At 37.7% G+C, this 12,941-nt stretch overlaps 1 protein-coding gene across 10 annotated transcripts in view; it reads left to right on the forward strand.

Annotated features, from left to right (window-relative positions):
* Positions 1-12,941, forward strand: part of evi5 (ecotropic viral integration site 5) — a 178,679-nt gene that overhangs the window by 58,896 nt on the left and 106,842 nt on the right. For 7 of the 10 annotated variants that reach the window (XM_033028952.1, XM_033028950.1, XM_033028943.1 and 4 more), the window contains 9 exons: positions 2,892-2,966; positions 5,223-5,348; positions 6,243-6,386; positions 6,586-6,675; positions 6,788-6,885; positions 7,454-7,514; positions 8,896-8,949; positions 11,862-11,894; positions 12,532-12,672. In XM_033028952.1, coding sequence (XP_032884843.1) covers positions 2,892-2,966; positions 5,223-5,348; positions 6,243-6,386; positions 6,586-6,675; positions 6,788-6,885; positions 7,454-7,514; positions 8,896-8,949; positions 11,862-11,894; positions 12,532-12,672 — 822 coding nt within the window. The remainder of the gene's footprint in view (positions 1-2,891; positions 2,967-5,222; positions 5,349-6,242; positions 6,387-6,585; positions 6,676-6,787; positions 6,886-7,453; positions 7,515-8,895; positions 8,950-11,861; positions 11,895-12,531; positions 12,673-12,941) is intronic. The other 3 variants (XM_033028947.1, XM_033028945.1, XM_033028948.1) reach the window with 3 other exon arrangements.

Raw genomic sequence — 12,941 nt, forward strand, 5'->3', positions numbered from 1 at the left:
GACTATTTAACAAGAGAACGAGCGACGTGTGGAGCAAAGGTGAAGAGCTTGATTGTTCTTTGTGAATGGTGTCTTTTTGGATCATCAACAAGTTTCAAGAATATTTAAAGATCCTATTATTTAATGAAGGAAGGAACTACAGATGCTGGTTTAAACCAAAGATAGACTCAAAAAGCTGGAGTCACTCAGCGAGACAGGCAGCATCTCTAGAGAAAAGGACTAGGCGACATTTCGGGTCGAGACCCATCTTCTGAACTACACCAGCTTTTTGCGTCTACTATTATGTGTTCTCTCTTTCCTTAAATTTGCTTTTGTATGTTATTTACGAACTTGTGTGATTAAAATCTTCATAAATATCTCACTAGGTTTCTTTAGTGACAAGATATCAACTTCCCCACCTTCCAATCTTCAGATTGCTTGTCCGAAGAAGGGTCCCGATCCGAAATATCACTTGTCCATTACCTCCACAGCTGCTGCCTGATCTGCTGAGTTCCTCTAGCACTTTGTGTTTTGCTCAAGATTCCAGTTCCTTCTGCAGTTCCTTGTCTCCTATATACTTTCGCTGTGCTGTCACCCTGTAATTGCTCCCATTCCCTAATTGGGCAGGTAACTGCATCCATAATTGCATCCTTGCTGCAGTTTAACAGCTTTTCTTTGGTGTCCTTCCCCATTTTGATGAAGAATCTTCAACCTGAAACATCGACTCTATTTCTCTTCCCACTAATGAGGCCTGACCTGAGTATTTCCAGCATTTTTTGTTTTCATTTAAAACTTTAGGACTGGGTTCTAAAAAAAATTGTAAATGAGAGGAAGGGGAGGTACAATTTTGGAGCTTTGCAAAGTGAATGTTTGACTCGCAGTGTCAGAGACCTGGGTTTGATCCCAACCTTATACGCTGTCTTCGTGGAGTTTGCACATTCTCCCTGTGACAATAGGGGTTTCCCCCCCCCCCCCCCCAAGTGCTCCAGTTTCATCCCTCAAGCAAAATGCATGTGTGTTGGTAGATTAATCGGCCTCCATAATCTGTGTGAGGAATGGAAGAGAAAATGGGATAACTTACAACTAGTGTGAACCTTGTACCTTGTACTTTCCGAAGAGTCCACCAGGGGTTATACTGGAAGTTGAACAATTTTATACGGGACAATTTTTACATTTATCAAGCCAATTAACCTACAAACCTGTACGTCTTTGGAATGTGGGAGGAAAACGAAGATTTCAGAGAAAACCCACAAGGTCACGGGGAGAATGTAAAACTCCGTACAGACAGCGCCCGTAATCAGTATCGAACCTGGGTCTCCGGCACTGCATTTTACTGTAAGGCAGCAACTCTACCGCTGCGCCACCATGACAAGTGATCAATGAGCAGCATGGATGGACTGGATAGGCAATAGATAGAGTGGATGTGGAAAGGATGTTTCCACTGGTGGGAGGGTTTAGGACCAGAGGTCATACTCAGAATTAAAGGACTCACTTTTAGAAAGGAGGTGAGGAGCAACTTCTTTAGACAGAGGGTGGTTAATCTGTGAAACTCATTGCCACAGAGGGCTGTGGAGACCGTCGGTGGATATTTTTAAGGCAGAGATAGACAGATTCTTGATTAGAGCGGCTATCGAGGGTTATGGGGAGAAGGCAGGAACATGAGATTGGGAGGCAGGGACAGCCATGATTGCATGGTGGAGTAGACTTGATGGGCCGAATGGCCTAATTCTACTCCCATAACCTGTGAACTTGTGACTTGGTAGGCCGATGAGCCTTTATCTCTAAACTAAACTGCTTTTAGAGGGGAGATGAAAACTGTAGATGTGCAGCATCCACAGTTTTGTTTTCCATGGATGCTGATGTTAGTAATTGATCGGTGAAGCAGCAGCCCAGAGCTATCATACTGATTTTTCCACTGGCAGAACAGTTTTGTGCTCATCAATGTCCAGTTTGTTGACTAAGGTTTATTATTGATGTAGCTTCTGGCTCACGGATACCAGGATGGTATCCTTTGGAGGTGATAGTTTAAAGTGGTTAGAAAGGATGAGAAAAAGAAAAATCATGGAAATGGAATGTAACAGGGCTGCATCTTCCTCATGACAGCTGTCTGTTTCTCAATTTATGGATTAATGGAAGCAAGATTAATACTTTGATTTACTTCAAAGAAAGTTACCCATTGATATAAAATTGTTTAAAATTTTAATATTATAATTTCTGAATTAAATTCCTCCACAAAAAATTTATTTCAAACGTTAGCATTGCACTAGAAAGACACAAAACTGCAGATGCTGGAATCTTGAGCAAATCACAAAGTGCTGGAGGAACTCAGCAGGTCAGGCAGCATCTGCCTATCATTTACTTGAATTTGTACTGCCCCCACTTTCTTTCATCAGCTTTCTCCCCCCTAACACAATCTGTCTACCTTACTTAGAGAATGGACAGGCAACATTTTGAGTTGGGACCCTTCTCCAGACTGATTGATGCCATTTGAATTGTAAACTTAATTTATTATTTAAGTATCTAAAGCTTTTAGCTACTACCAATTGCAATTTGTGCAAATTTACTAAATATAGTAACAGTAAATTTTGCTTTGAAGAAGGGGCCCATATCACCACAGATGCTACCTAACCTGCTGAGTTAATCCAGCATCTGCAGTTCCTTATTTCTAAAATTTGCTAAGTGGTTTCAAACTTAAATTTGTTTGGCAGTTTCTACTTGGCAACCTGTCTAAAGTACATTTGATGGTGACCTTGTAGAAATGTAGATTTATTTAGCCTTGATTGAATCATTTGCTCTTAATTAGATCTTAAAATTAAGTGTTGAGACAAAATATTCTGCCTCTTGGTTCATGTTTATAGCATAGTGGCTTTTCTGAACAATGTTTTAGCATTTCAATATTTTTTTCCTTGCAGGCCTATTCACTTGTAGATCGGGAAGTTGGTTATTGCCAAGGGAGTGCTTTCATAGTTGGTCTGCTACTCATGCAGGTATTTTATTTTTTAATTTAAAAAAAGTCACTCATTGTGCAATTGCTGTACTTTGGCTGATTTCTGGTCCTCATAATTACCAATATTAGGGAATTGTAGCTGTGTTTCATGTTGTGCTGATTCCGTGTAAATAAATAATTTAAAATTGATAAGTTCTGGAATATTTAATTTAACCCTACAGAAATGTTTTAAATTAATAAGTGATCAGCTGCTATCCTGTGTACTGTGATCATCAACTAAAGGAAGTGAACAGAAACTTTGGCAACCAGTCAATAATGGGAGTAATAAGTCTGGAGGTACCTTTGTCCATGGAAAACTAGAAATACCGCAAAGGACAAAGGGAGTTTTAATATTTGTTAAAACACATCCATTTTCCATCTTTTCTAGATCTTCCACGGTGGCGTGGATAAAGATCACTCCAGGCTCCATTGCTCTTGTTATTGACTGAATGTTGAAGCATCTGTTCACATTCTTTACTTTCAATTTCATTAGATTTGATAATCATGGGATTCTTGGTTACCAAGAATAAAGATGTGTCTCCCACTTCCTCCATTCTCATAACCCATCAGTTATTCCCTTAGACAGATAGACGCAAAATGCTGGAGTAACTCAGTGGGACAGGCAGCATCTCTGGAGAGAAGGAAAGGGTGACGTTTCGGTCGAGACCTTTCTTCAGACCCTTGCCCTAGTAGGGTCACTAGGGTAATGGTCACTCTCTTACCCTAGTTGCCCTCTTATCTGTTATGGAATAATTATAGAATAATTATAGAATGGTAGGAGACTGTTTAGCCTGTCGGGCCTGTACCAATTCTTTCCTTTCAAATGGCCTCTCTTGAATGCTACAATTAAACTTGCTTCCATGACAATACATTAAAACCCTGCCCTAATTACTTGCTATGTAAAAACATATTTCCTCCTTTCTCCAAACACAGATTGTCTGTGAAGCCGTCTTTCTGCTGCGTTGTCCCTATAAGCTCTAAACGACTACCATCAAATTTTCATTCCGGGTGCACATAATTGGAAATGTTCTTGCATCATACTTATTGTCATTGCCCAGCCAAACAGAAAAGGGTCATATGACCTTCTAGTCACTGCCCCGTTTCTTTCCCTCATAAGTTCTTGACTTGATTGTCTGATAAACTCTGATCATGCCTTCCTCTAGCATCAGCCATTGGTTGATATTTGCTAACTCGAGGCAGATGAACTTTGGTTCAGGACTGCATTGACAACAACAATGGTAGCCTACCTGTGAAAACAGCCCATCAACACTGATTCTTTTGGCAGCGACAACTTGGGTCAAGTTGCTCAAGGACAATTTGGCTTTCGTAATGTTGTTGACCATTTTCCTGTCATGGCTTTGAACTTGTCCATTTTCACTTAATCTTTAAAACTATGACTTCCAGGAATATCCATATATTCATCTGTCATTTTGCTTTGATCCAATGTTCCTAAATCTGAAGTGTGGATAAGGAATTGTACCTGAAATAAACCGAAAATAAACATCCAGCCTGTCACAGAGAGTGGTGAATCTGTGGAATTCTCTGCCACAGAAGGTAGTTGAGGCCAGTTCATTGGCTATATTTAAGAGGGAGTTAGATGTGGCCCTTGTGGCTGAAGGGATCAGGGGGTATGGAGAGAAGGCAGGGATGGGATACTGAGTTGGATGATCAGCCATGATCATATCAAATGGCGGTGCAGGCTCGAAGGGCCGAATGGCCTATTCCTGCACCTATTTTCTATGTTTCTATGTCGGGCATCATCTGTGGAAAGCCAATTAAGTTTTATTACAGTTTTTCTGTGTGTGAACTCGCCAGTGCACCACAAATTTATATCCGAAAGCCACTACTCTTGCACTCCATTTGTATCCATTTGTAATCTATTCCATTAGCTTTACTAATTACTTGAAGTACAAGTTAGTCTGCAAATAAAGCTTTTATTAGGATGTATTCAAGAGAGTTAGATATTGCTCTTTGGGCTAACGGAATCAAGGGATATGGGGAGAAAGCAGGAATGGGGTACTGATTTTGGATGATCAGCCATGATCATATTGAATGGCGATGCTGGCTCAAAGGGCCTACTCCTGCATCTATTTTCTATGTTTCTATAAACCCCGGATTCCTTGAACCTCAACGTTATGATGTCTCACTGATAGTTATTGTTGCACCAATATTTAGATACTTGAATTCTAAGCATATGATGGTAATAATGAATTTGGATCCTCCTCATCTTAGTGCATGTTTATTTTTTCCTGTGAAGATGCCAGAGGAAGAAGCATTTTGTGTTTTTGTGAAGCTAATGCAAGACTATAGACTCCGTGAGCTATTCAAACCCAGTATGGCCGAGCTAGGTCTCTGTATGTACCAATTTGAGTGGATGATACAGGTAAGACGAAAATAGATATATTTAGGAACTGCATTTTTGGAAAATAGTGCCATAAACTAATTAACTTTGATAATTTTACACCATGGATTTGGGGTTTTAGTTCATTTGTATGAGTCATGTAAAAAATGTAAGACTAGTTATCCCATTTGTTTTCTCTTTGCCATGATGTGTATATTGACTATTTGCAATGCCTGTATTAATTAATAGTCAAACAGCACGGAAACAGGTCCGTTGGCCCAGCTCATCCATGCTGACCAAGATGACCCGTCTTAGCCAGTCTCATTTGCCCACGTTTGACCTGTATCCTCTAAACCTTTCATATCCATGTACCTTTCCAAGTGTCTTTTAAATACTATTATAGTATCTGCCTCAACTACCTCCTCTGGTGCCTCTTTCCATGTACCCCACCACCCTCTGAATGGAAAAAGATGTCCTTCATGTTTGTTTTTAATTTGCTCCTCTCCCTTTAAACATGTGTCCTCTTGTGTTTAATTTGTTTGCTCTGGGTAAAGAAAATAATATTTGAATCTATCTGCTGCATGACTTAATGGCCTCTTTACAAAAATACAAGCATTTTCTAAAGATGATATATCTTTTAATTGAGGAAAATGCATTTGAATGATCAGAGGACTTGATTATTACTAACAAAGTAATTAGTACTTAATGTTCCAAGTAGTCTTGTTAAAAGTTGTGGTTCCCTATTTTTTTTTAGTTAGATTTACTTGATATTTTGCATAATGTTATTTCAGTGGCATCAAACTGCAAATTATCCTATACTATAAATCAAGCGTAAAAGGTTAATGCAATGTCTTTCTGCTAGTAGGTACTGATATGTGTAGTTCAGTACACTATGCTATTTCAGATTCTATTAACTAACTTCTTTACTCCACACAGGAACAGCTACCAGAACTTTATGTGCATTTTCAATCTCAGAATTTTCACACTTCCATGTACTCCTCCTCCTGGTTCCTAACTATCTTTCTGACTTCATTTCCATTACCGGTTGCCACAAGATTATTTGACATTTTCATGTCAGAGGTAAGTGATTGCCCATTTAATAAAATCTAAGTAAGGGCTTCATTTGGTGACAGTAATCAGAAAATGCAAAACTTATTCGCTGCCAGTTGCTATAGAATGATGCTGAAAGATTTATTTTGGGAATGGAGGAAGAGGAATGAACAAAACTGTTCTCTGCCTTCATCCTTGTTAAGATTTTACCTGTATTTTATTTTCTCAGGGTCTCGAGATTGTTTTTCGTGTTGGGATAGCTATACTACAGTCTAATCAGGCAGAATTGATGCAGCTTGACATGGAGGGAATGTTACAAGTAAGGAAGAAGTTAACTTAATTATTTCTCATTTTAGAGAAAAAGTTCTAATTTTGCAGATTTCGTAAAAGGTTCCACAGCATTAATTGAATCTATTTAATTTATTCACCAGCATTTTCAAAAGGTCATCCCACATCAGTTTGACAGTGGCCCTGACAAGTTGATCCAAACAGCTTATCAAATTAAATACAATGCAAAGAAAATGAAGAAGTAAGTAATGGATGGACTTCCATTTAATTTAAAAATACAAACCTATCCCATCATTACAAATTGGACAATCATTTAAAGCCACTGTTATATATAACTGCACATTTTTGCCTTTGAGCACATAAACAGGTCTAATATACAAAACTGGGCGATTAGCCAGGTTTACTATTTTCTTCCTTCAAGGATTCTTCCTTCAAGGCTCTGTATTACAATTGAGTTGAACGTTCTTTGAAAAGTGAACCAAGTGCAGAAGGAATTCAGCAATTCAGGCAGCATCTGTGTAGGGAATGTCCAGGTGACATTTTGGCTGAGGTACCTCCTTCAGCCCCGACCCAAAATTTTGTTTGTCCATGGCCTCCATAGATGCTTCCTGACCCGCTGAGTGCGTCTAGCACTTTGCTCATTGTTCAAGATTCCAGCATCAACAGTTTCTGGTGTCTCTGTTCTTTAAAAAGTCTTTAAAATACTACAATACTTAAGTATTTCTATCTTTATCAGAATAATATGGCTTTTGACTTGTTTTAGATAGTTGCAATACATATATCACATACATGGCTATACTTTTTGTCAGATTGGAAAAGGAATACACTACCATAAAAAATAAAGAGATGGAAGAGCAAGTGGAAATTAAGGTAAGTGACAAATTAATCCCACCAACTATAATGAACATAGAATTGTATGGAGGAATAAGAAATGAACCTTTTTTTGGCCCGGAAACCATCTTTGAGGTATGCACAATGAATTATTGTCTGTAATTTTAATGTTCACCCTGTTGTGCATTATCTATCTGAAGAATTTTTAATTTGATTATAATAATAATAATGATGCTATTTACCAAATTAACATAATGTTATTTGGTTATTTTGCCCTCCCCAATAATTCTGTGGTGTAAATTTTTAGGCTTTCATTTATTGTTCCTTTATATTCCTGTTTAATTTTCTATCTCACCAATTTGTTTTGTACATGACTCGTGTACAATAATTGACTTCCTGTTGTGATTGCACTCTGACACTTTGCATTAATTCATGTGTAAGACCAGATATTGAGTCCATGGTTTAGAATCATGATTCATTCCCTTAATTGCCTTGTGTTGGTGAGTCCAAATGTTGGGAAATACATTTACCAAATATGAATGTATATTCCTGGTATGAACAAGTGCAACTTTTCCTCTACCACTCCTGTTAGGATGGGGCAAGCCGAAGCTGGGAAATACACATTCTACCTTCAGCTTTCTTTCTAATTCAGTGAGGTTAAAAACCTAGGATAAAGTTGGCAACTTAATGGAAAATACAAATACTTTGTCTTAGTCATAGTCATGCAGCATTGACACAGACTCTTTGGCCCAACTGGTCCGTTCCGACCAAGATGCCCAATCTAAGCTAGTCTCACCTGCCTGCGTTTGGCCTATATCCCTCCGAACCTTGTCTGTCCATGTACCTATCCAAATGGTTTTTTAAATGTTGTTATAATACCTGCCTCAACTACATCCTCTGGCATCTTTTTCCATATAGCCACCACTATCTGTGTGGAAAAATGTGCTCGTCAGGTTCCTATTAAATCTTTCCCCTCTTACATTAAACCCGTGTCGTCCGGTTCTTCAGGGCAGAATGCAGCCAAAGAAAACATGGCGGCAAAAGGGAGGCAGGAGCTTAAACTATCACTAGGGACAAACTGCAAACACAACAAATGCTCTGAACCTGATTGCCTGCATCCTCTGGACTTAAAAGAAGTGGCTGCCGAGATAGTGAAATGTCCTTATGAAGGCAGATTGTTTTCCAACTGGAGGAAAAGGAGTAATTTGGCGAAGAGGGAACCCATCTAATTCACATTTGCCCTGTTGATGTTTCTTAAATTCGTACTTCCGAAGCAATAGGCCTCACATCTTAAACAGGAGACAAAAGCACTGTAAGTAAAAATGTAGACTTGTACTATCTATGGGACTATAATCTGGAGCTCTTCAGTGTGGTAGATTTTTATTTTTAAAAGTGATGATGTATTTCTTCCTGCTTGTAGAGGTTACGCACGGAAAATCGTTTGCTGAAACAACGAATTGAAACATTGGAGAAAGTGAGTGCTATTAAATTGAGTAATAAAGATTTCATCTTTAAAAACTGGTTTACTTTATTAATTCATAAAAAAAATGTCACTTTATTTATGAAGGTGTTTTAATTGCTTCCCCGATAAAAGATGTGTCAGCCATTGAAATAGTCTGGCTTCTTTACTAACCGTGCTTGGCTCAGTGGCACATTAACATCTAACAGAGCGGAGCAAGTGACAGAGGATATGTTGAGAACAAGCTGGTGTTCTTTTGAAATATGTGGAGGACAATAGGGCATGCTAAACCAATGGCGCTTTTTCATTCTGGCAAGGCAAAGGGATGATATTTTAGGACTGGCAAATGCATATTCCGTAATTTGAGATCTAAATGGTTTTGACTAGCTTGAAAGCAGCCTTTGTTTCTAATTGCTTGCTTGTTTTGGGGGGAAGGAGAGCAGGGGCAGGACTAGTAGGAGAAAATTGGATGGTTAGAAAGGAGGTTTGATGCTCATTAATCTGAGATTATTTCCAGATGGTTGCATTGATATTAGAAGTGAAGGTGCATTGGAGAAAGGGGAATCGTGCAATTTTTTTTCCTGCAAATATCCATTGTTTTCATCCTGTTGAATTCTTCACAGAATTAATTAATGGCAGATGGCAGCTTTTCACACAATATTATGAAACTGGTTTCTAAAGTTATCATTCTAAAATCAGGTTTTGACACATTTTCACCCATCTTTGAATCCTTCCATGCTGTTTATCTTTTCATACATGAAATGGCAAACGAACACCACTTTCATGAATTTTTTTGTGCCATATCCTGACAGTCCCAAAGCTTTATCTATTGTTTGGAAACTCATCCAACCTATATTGAGATGACACATGGCAACACTTTACCACTCTATTTTTGACCAATATCAATTATTGATATAGTCTCTTAATGGTTTGCCTAAAAATAAACTCTAATAACCAATGAAAAACAACAAAATGGAAAGACTATATCCAATACGAATTTGAAGCAATAGTCTTGAGTGGTCTGAACACATTTACTAAATGCTTGCTTGGTTGAGCATTTTTTGATTTTCAACGCTAGTCAAATTTGCTGCTGGTGTGAATTTAATGTATAAACTTTTTGATGATCACACCTTTAACAAGGATTCATTTGTTCGTCCCCGAGGCAAAATGACATAGTAAATTTAAACAATGCACATTCTTAATCTTGTAAAATATTGAGCTCCCCTATCAGAATAAAATGCCCCAAAAAATAGAGTTTAATTTACAAATATCTCATGACACTTGGCCGCCTCATAATGCTCGAAACTTATGAATAACTGATCTTCACTAATATCTTCTTTCGCAGTTGGAATTATCTTCCTGTAGAGTGGTGTAACATCATCTGTAAAGAGCTAGGGAAATAATTGAGAGGAAATTAAAAAAATATATCTAGTTTCACTTAAATTAGGTGACTGCATGAGGGTCTTTATGTTCAACTAAAATATAGTTTGAGGTGTGATTTGTTAATTTGTATGTGATTCTTTCTGCTGAATTGTTAGCTTCAGATTGAATAATTGAATAAAACCGTTGTTTTACTACTGTGTGCTTCTTGGCTATAGTTGGAACATAATTATGCATGTTGAGCTACGTTCCATCAGAGCAGATGCAAGCTGTAATCTGCTTTGCAAATTTTAAGTTTTGCATCCAGATCCAACTTTCAATTTCATTCTGCATATTTTCCTAACTTTACCAAAATATGACACTAAACGTTTATTTCTATCTTGCTGGAGTGCTCTATTCTGTAAGTCATTCTGTTAAACAGTCATTGATTTCATAGTGTTGTTAAAGGCCCTGTCCCACTTTCCCGAGTTACTCACGAACTCTCCCGAGTTTACTCCTTGATTCGAACTCGGGTAATGTCGGGTAATGTCGGTAGTGAGCCCGTAGATGTTTCGTAGCGGCTCGTAATGCCAGCCGTAAGAACTCGGGGCATCAGGTAAGTCGGGACGTTTTTTCAACATGTTGAAAAATGTCCACGAGTTTAAAAAAAATAGCCCTGAGTACCTACGGACGGCTATTACCGTAATTCTCCGAGTTCGAATCAAGGGGAAAACTTGGGAGAGTTTGTGAATAACTCGGGAGTGTGGGACAGGGCCTTAATTTATGTAATTTGGTGGATGATAAGATGTATATTCACAGCTTGTATGATGAATGCACTGAAGTACAGTAGCGTTGAAGTCTATTTAGTTTGTTTTGGTAGAACTTAAGTGGTTAATTGCAAAGACATGAACGTAGACACTTTTCTAAATAGCAGCATGATGGGTATGACCTGCTGAATGCTTCTTTACTTTGGTTAGTTTTATAAGCTGCATTGGGAAATGGAGCATTAATGTGAGTACTAATGTGCAGTAGTTTCAGAGTGAAATTGAACATTTTTAGCTCTATGCAGGAAACAGTTTAAAAAAAAAATGTTTATGGCCAAACTTTAACATTTTGTAATAGCTGTTCTCTAATTATATTTTCTAATAGCCTCTAACAATAGCATGGCTTCTTATTTTGTTTGTACAGTAGTGGCAGAAACTGCATTGTGGCCCTGTTTATGACATAATTGACAATAACTAGCTCTATGCTTTGCAAAATTCAGTTCTTTAGCTTTAGTCAAATACCTCTGCTTTGCTAATTCCTGACATGATGCAAGTTCTTTCTCACTGTCCGCCCCTTTTCTGCATAAGTAATATAACATGTAAGTATTAAAGGAAACAATCTGAACTATTTAGTGGCAGTAAAGGCCGTTTCGAGGAGTAATTTGAAAAAGTGACAACACCTTCCAGAATTTTCATGCAGTTTCTCTTTTGCCAGGTTTTACAACTTATTTTTTATCAAGCTTTCTTTTATATTCATTGTTTTCCAGTCTTTCTCTTATATCTGTCTGGATTTTTCCTTTGTAGGAAAGTGCTTCTTTGGCAGATAGATTGATTCAGGTACAGTTCATCATCCTGTCCATGTTTTATAAATGGATAACCACTGCATCCCATGAGAGAAACTGTCATACTTTAATTTACAGTTTCTTCCTGTTTTGTTGCAAACTTGTAATGATGACGTGTGTTTCTGGAAAATGGTTGTTTTAAAAAAAGTTTTAGTTAAATTATTACATTGTTTTCTTTACAGTAAATTTTTCCGATAATTAATTAAGGGAAACACCGTACGATTGTAATGGAATCAATCCCCTGTTTAAATTAAAATTTTACATAAAATCAGTAGATATATTTGAATAAATTACCATTCCAGATTCACATTTGTAAGTTTTTAAAGATATGTTTATATGTATATGAAGGAGTGTTTATAATTTTAATGCATGTTCAACTCCTCACTAACTCTAAGTTTTCTAATTCAATCAAGGCCATTAATTCTTACTACATGTATATTTAGCAGAATTGCATGTAGAACATTTGGTAAGTGCTTTACATTGCTAAACAGTATTATCAGGCAAAAATCTTCAAATTATAAAATCTAATGTTTGTCCACTGGGATGTATTACTAATCTACCATTGTAAATTCGGAAAACTTTTCACTACCCCCCCGCACCAATCCTTATTCCCTGCACAATTGTGTCCTAAGGGACAAGTGACAAGGGCACAAGAGGCAGAGGAAAACTACCTCATTAAACGGGAGCTGACCACCATTAAACAGCAGAGTGATGAGGCTAGTGCTAAGCTGGAGAAAGCTCAGAATGCCTTCAGGGAGCTCCAAGAGCAACGGGTAAGGAGGCTGGCAGCATCATCTATTTCCTGTTCTTCATTGCTTAATTTGCACCTTATTGTTCATGCCATCTTGTCTTATTTTCATCTCTGAAGTTATTTTGTGCTTGTTCAGTAAATGAACAGAATGCTTTGCGCTTTTTTTTCTCCTTTTCTTCCCAGGATAATTTTTTTGCTGGTTCTATACTCGGATAGACTAGATTTTCTTTCATTTTGTAGTTTAGCAAAAATCCATAATCTTTCATTTATATCCTCGCAGTCAATTTTAGA

The sequence above is a fragment of the Amblyraja radiata genome, chromosome 10 (assembly GCF_010909765.2).
Source record: "Amblyraja radiata isolate CabotCenter1 chromosome 10, sAmbRad1.1.pri, whole genome shotgun sequence".
Classification (NCBI taxonomy): domain Eukaryota; kingdom Metazoa; phylum Chordata; class Chondrichthyes; order Rajiformes; family Rajidae; genus Amblyraja; species Amblyraja radiata.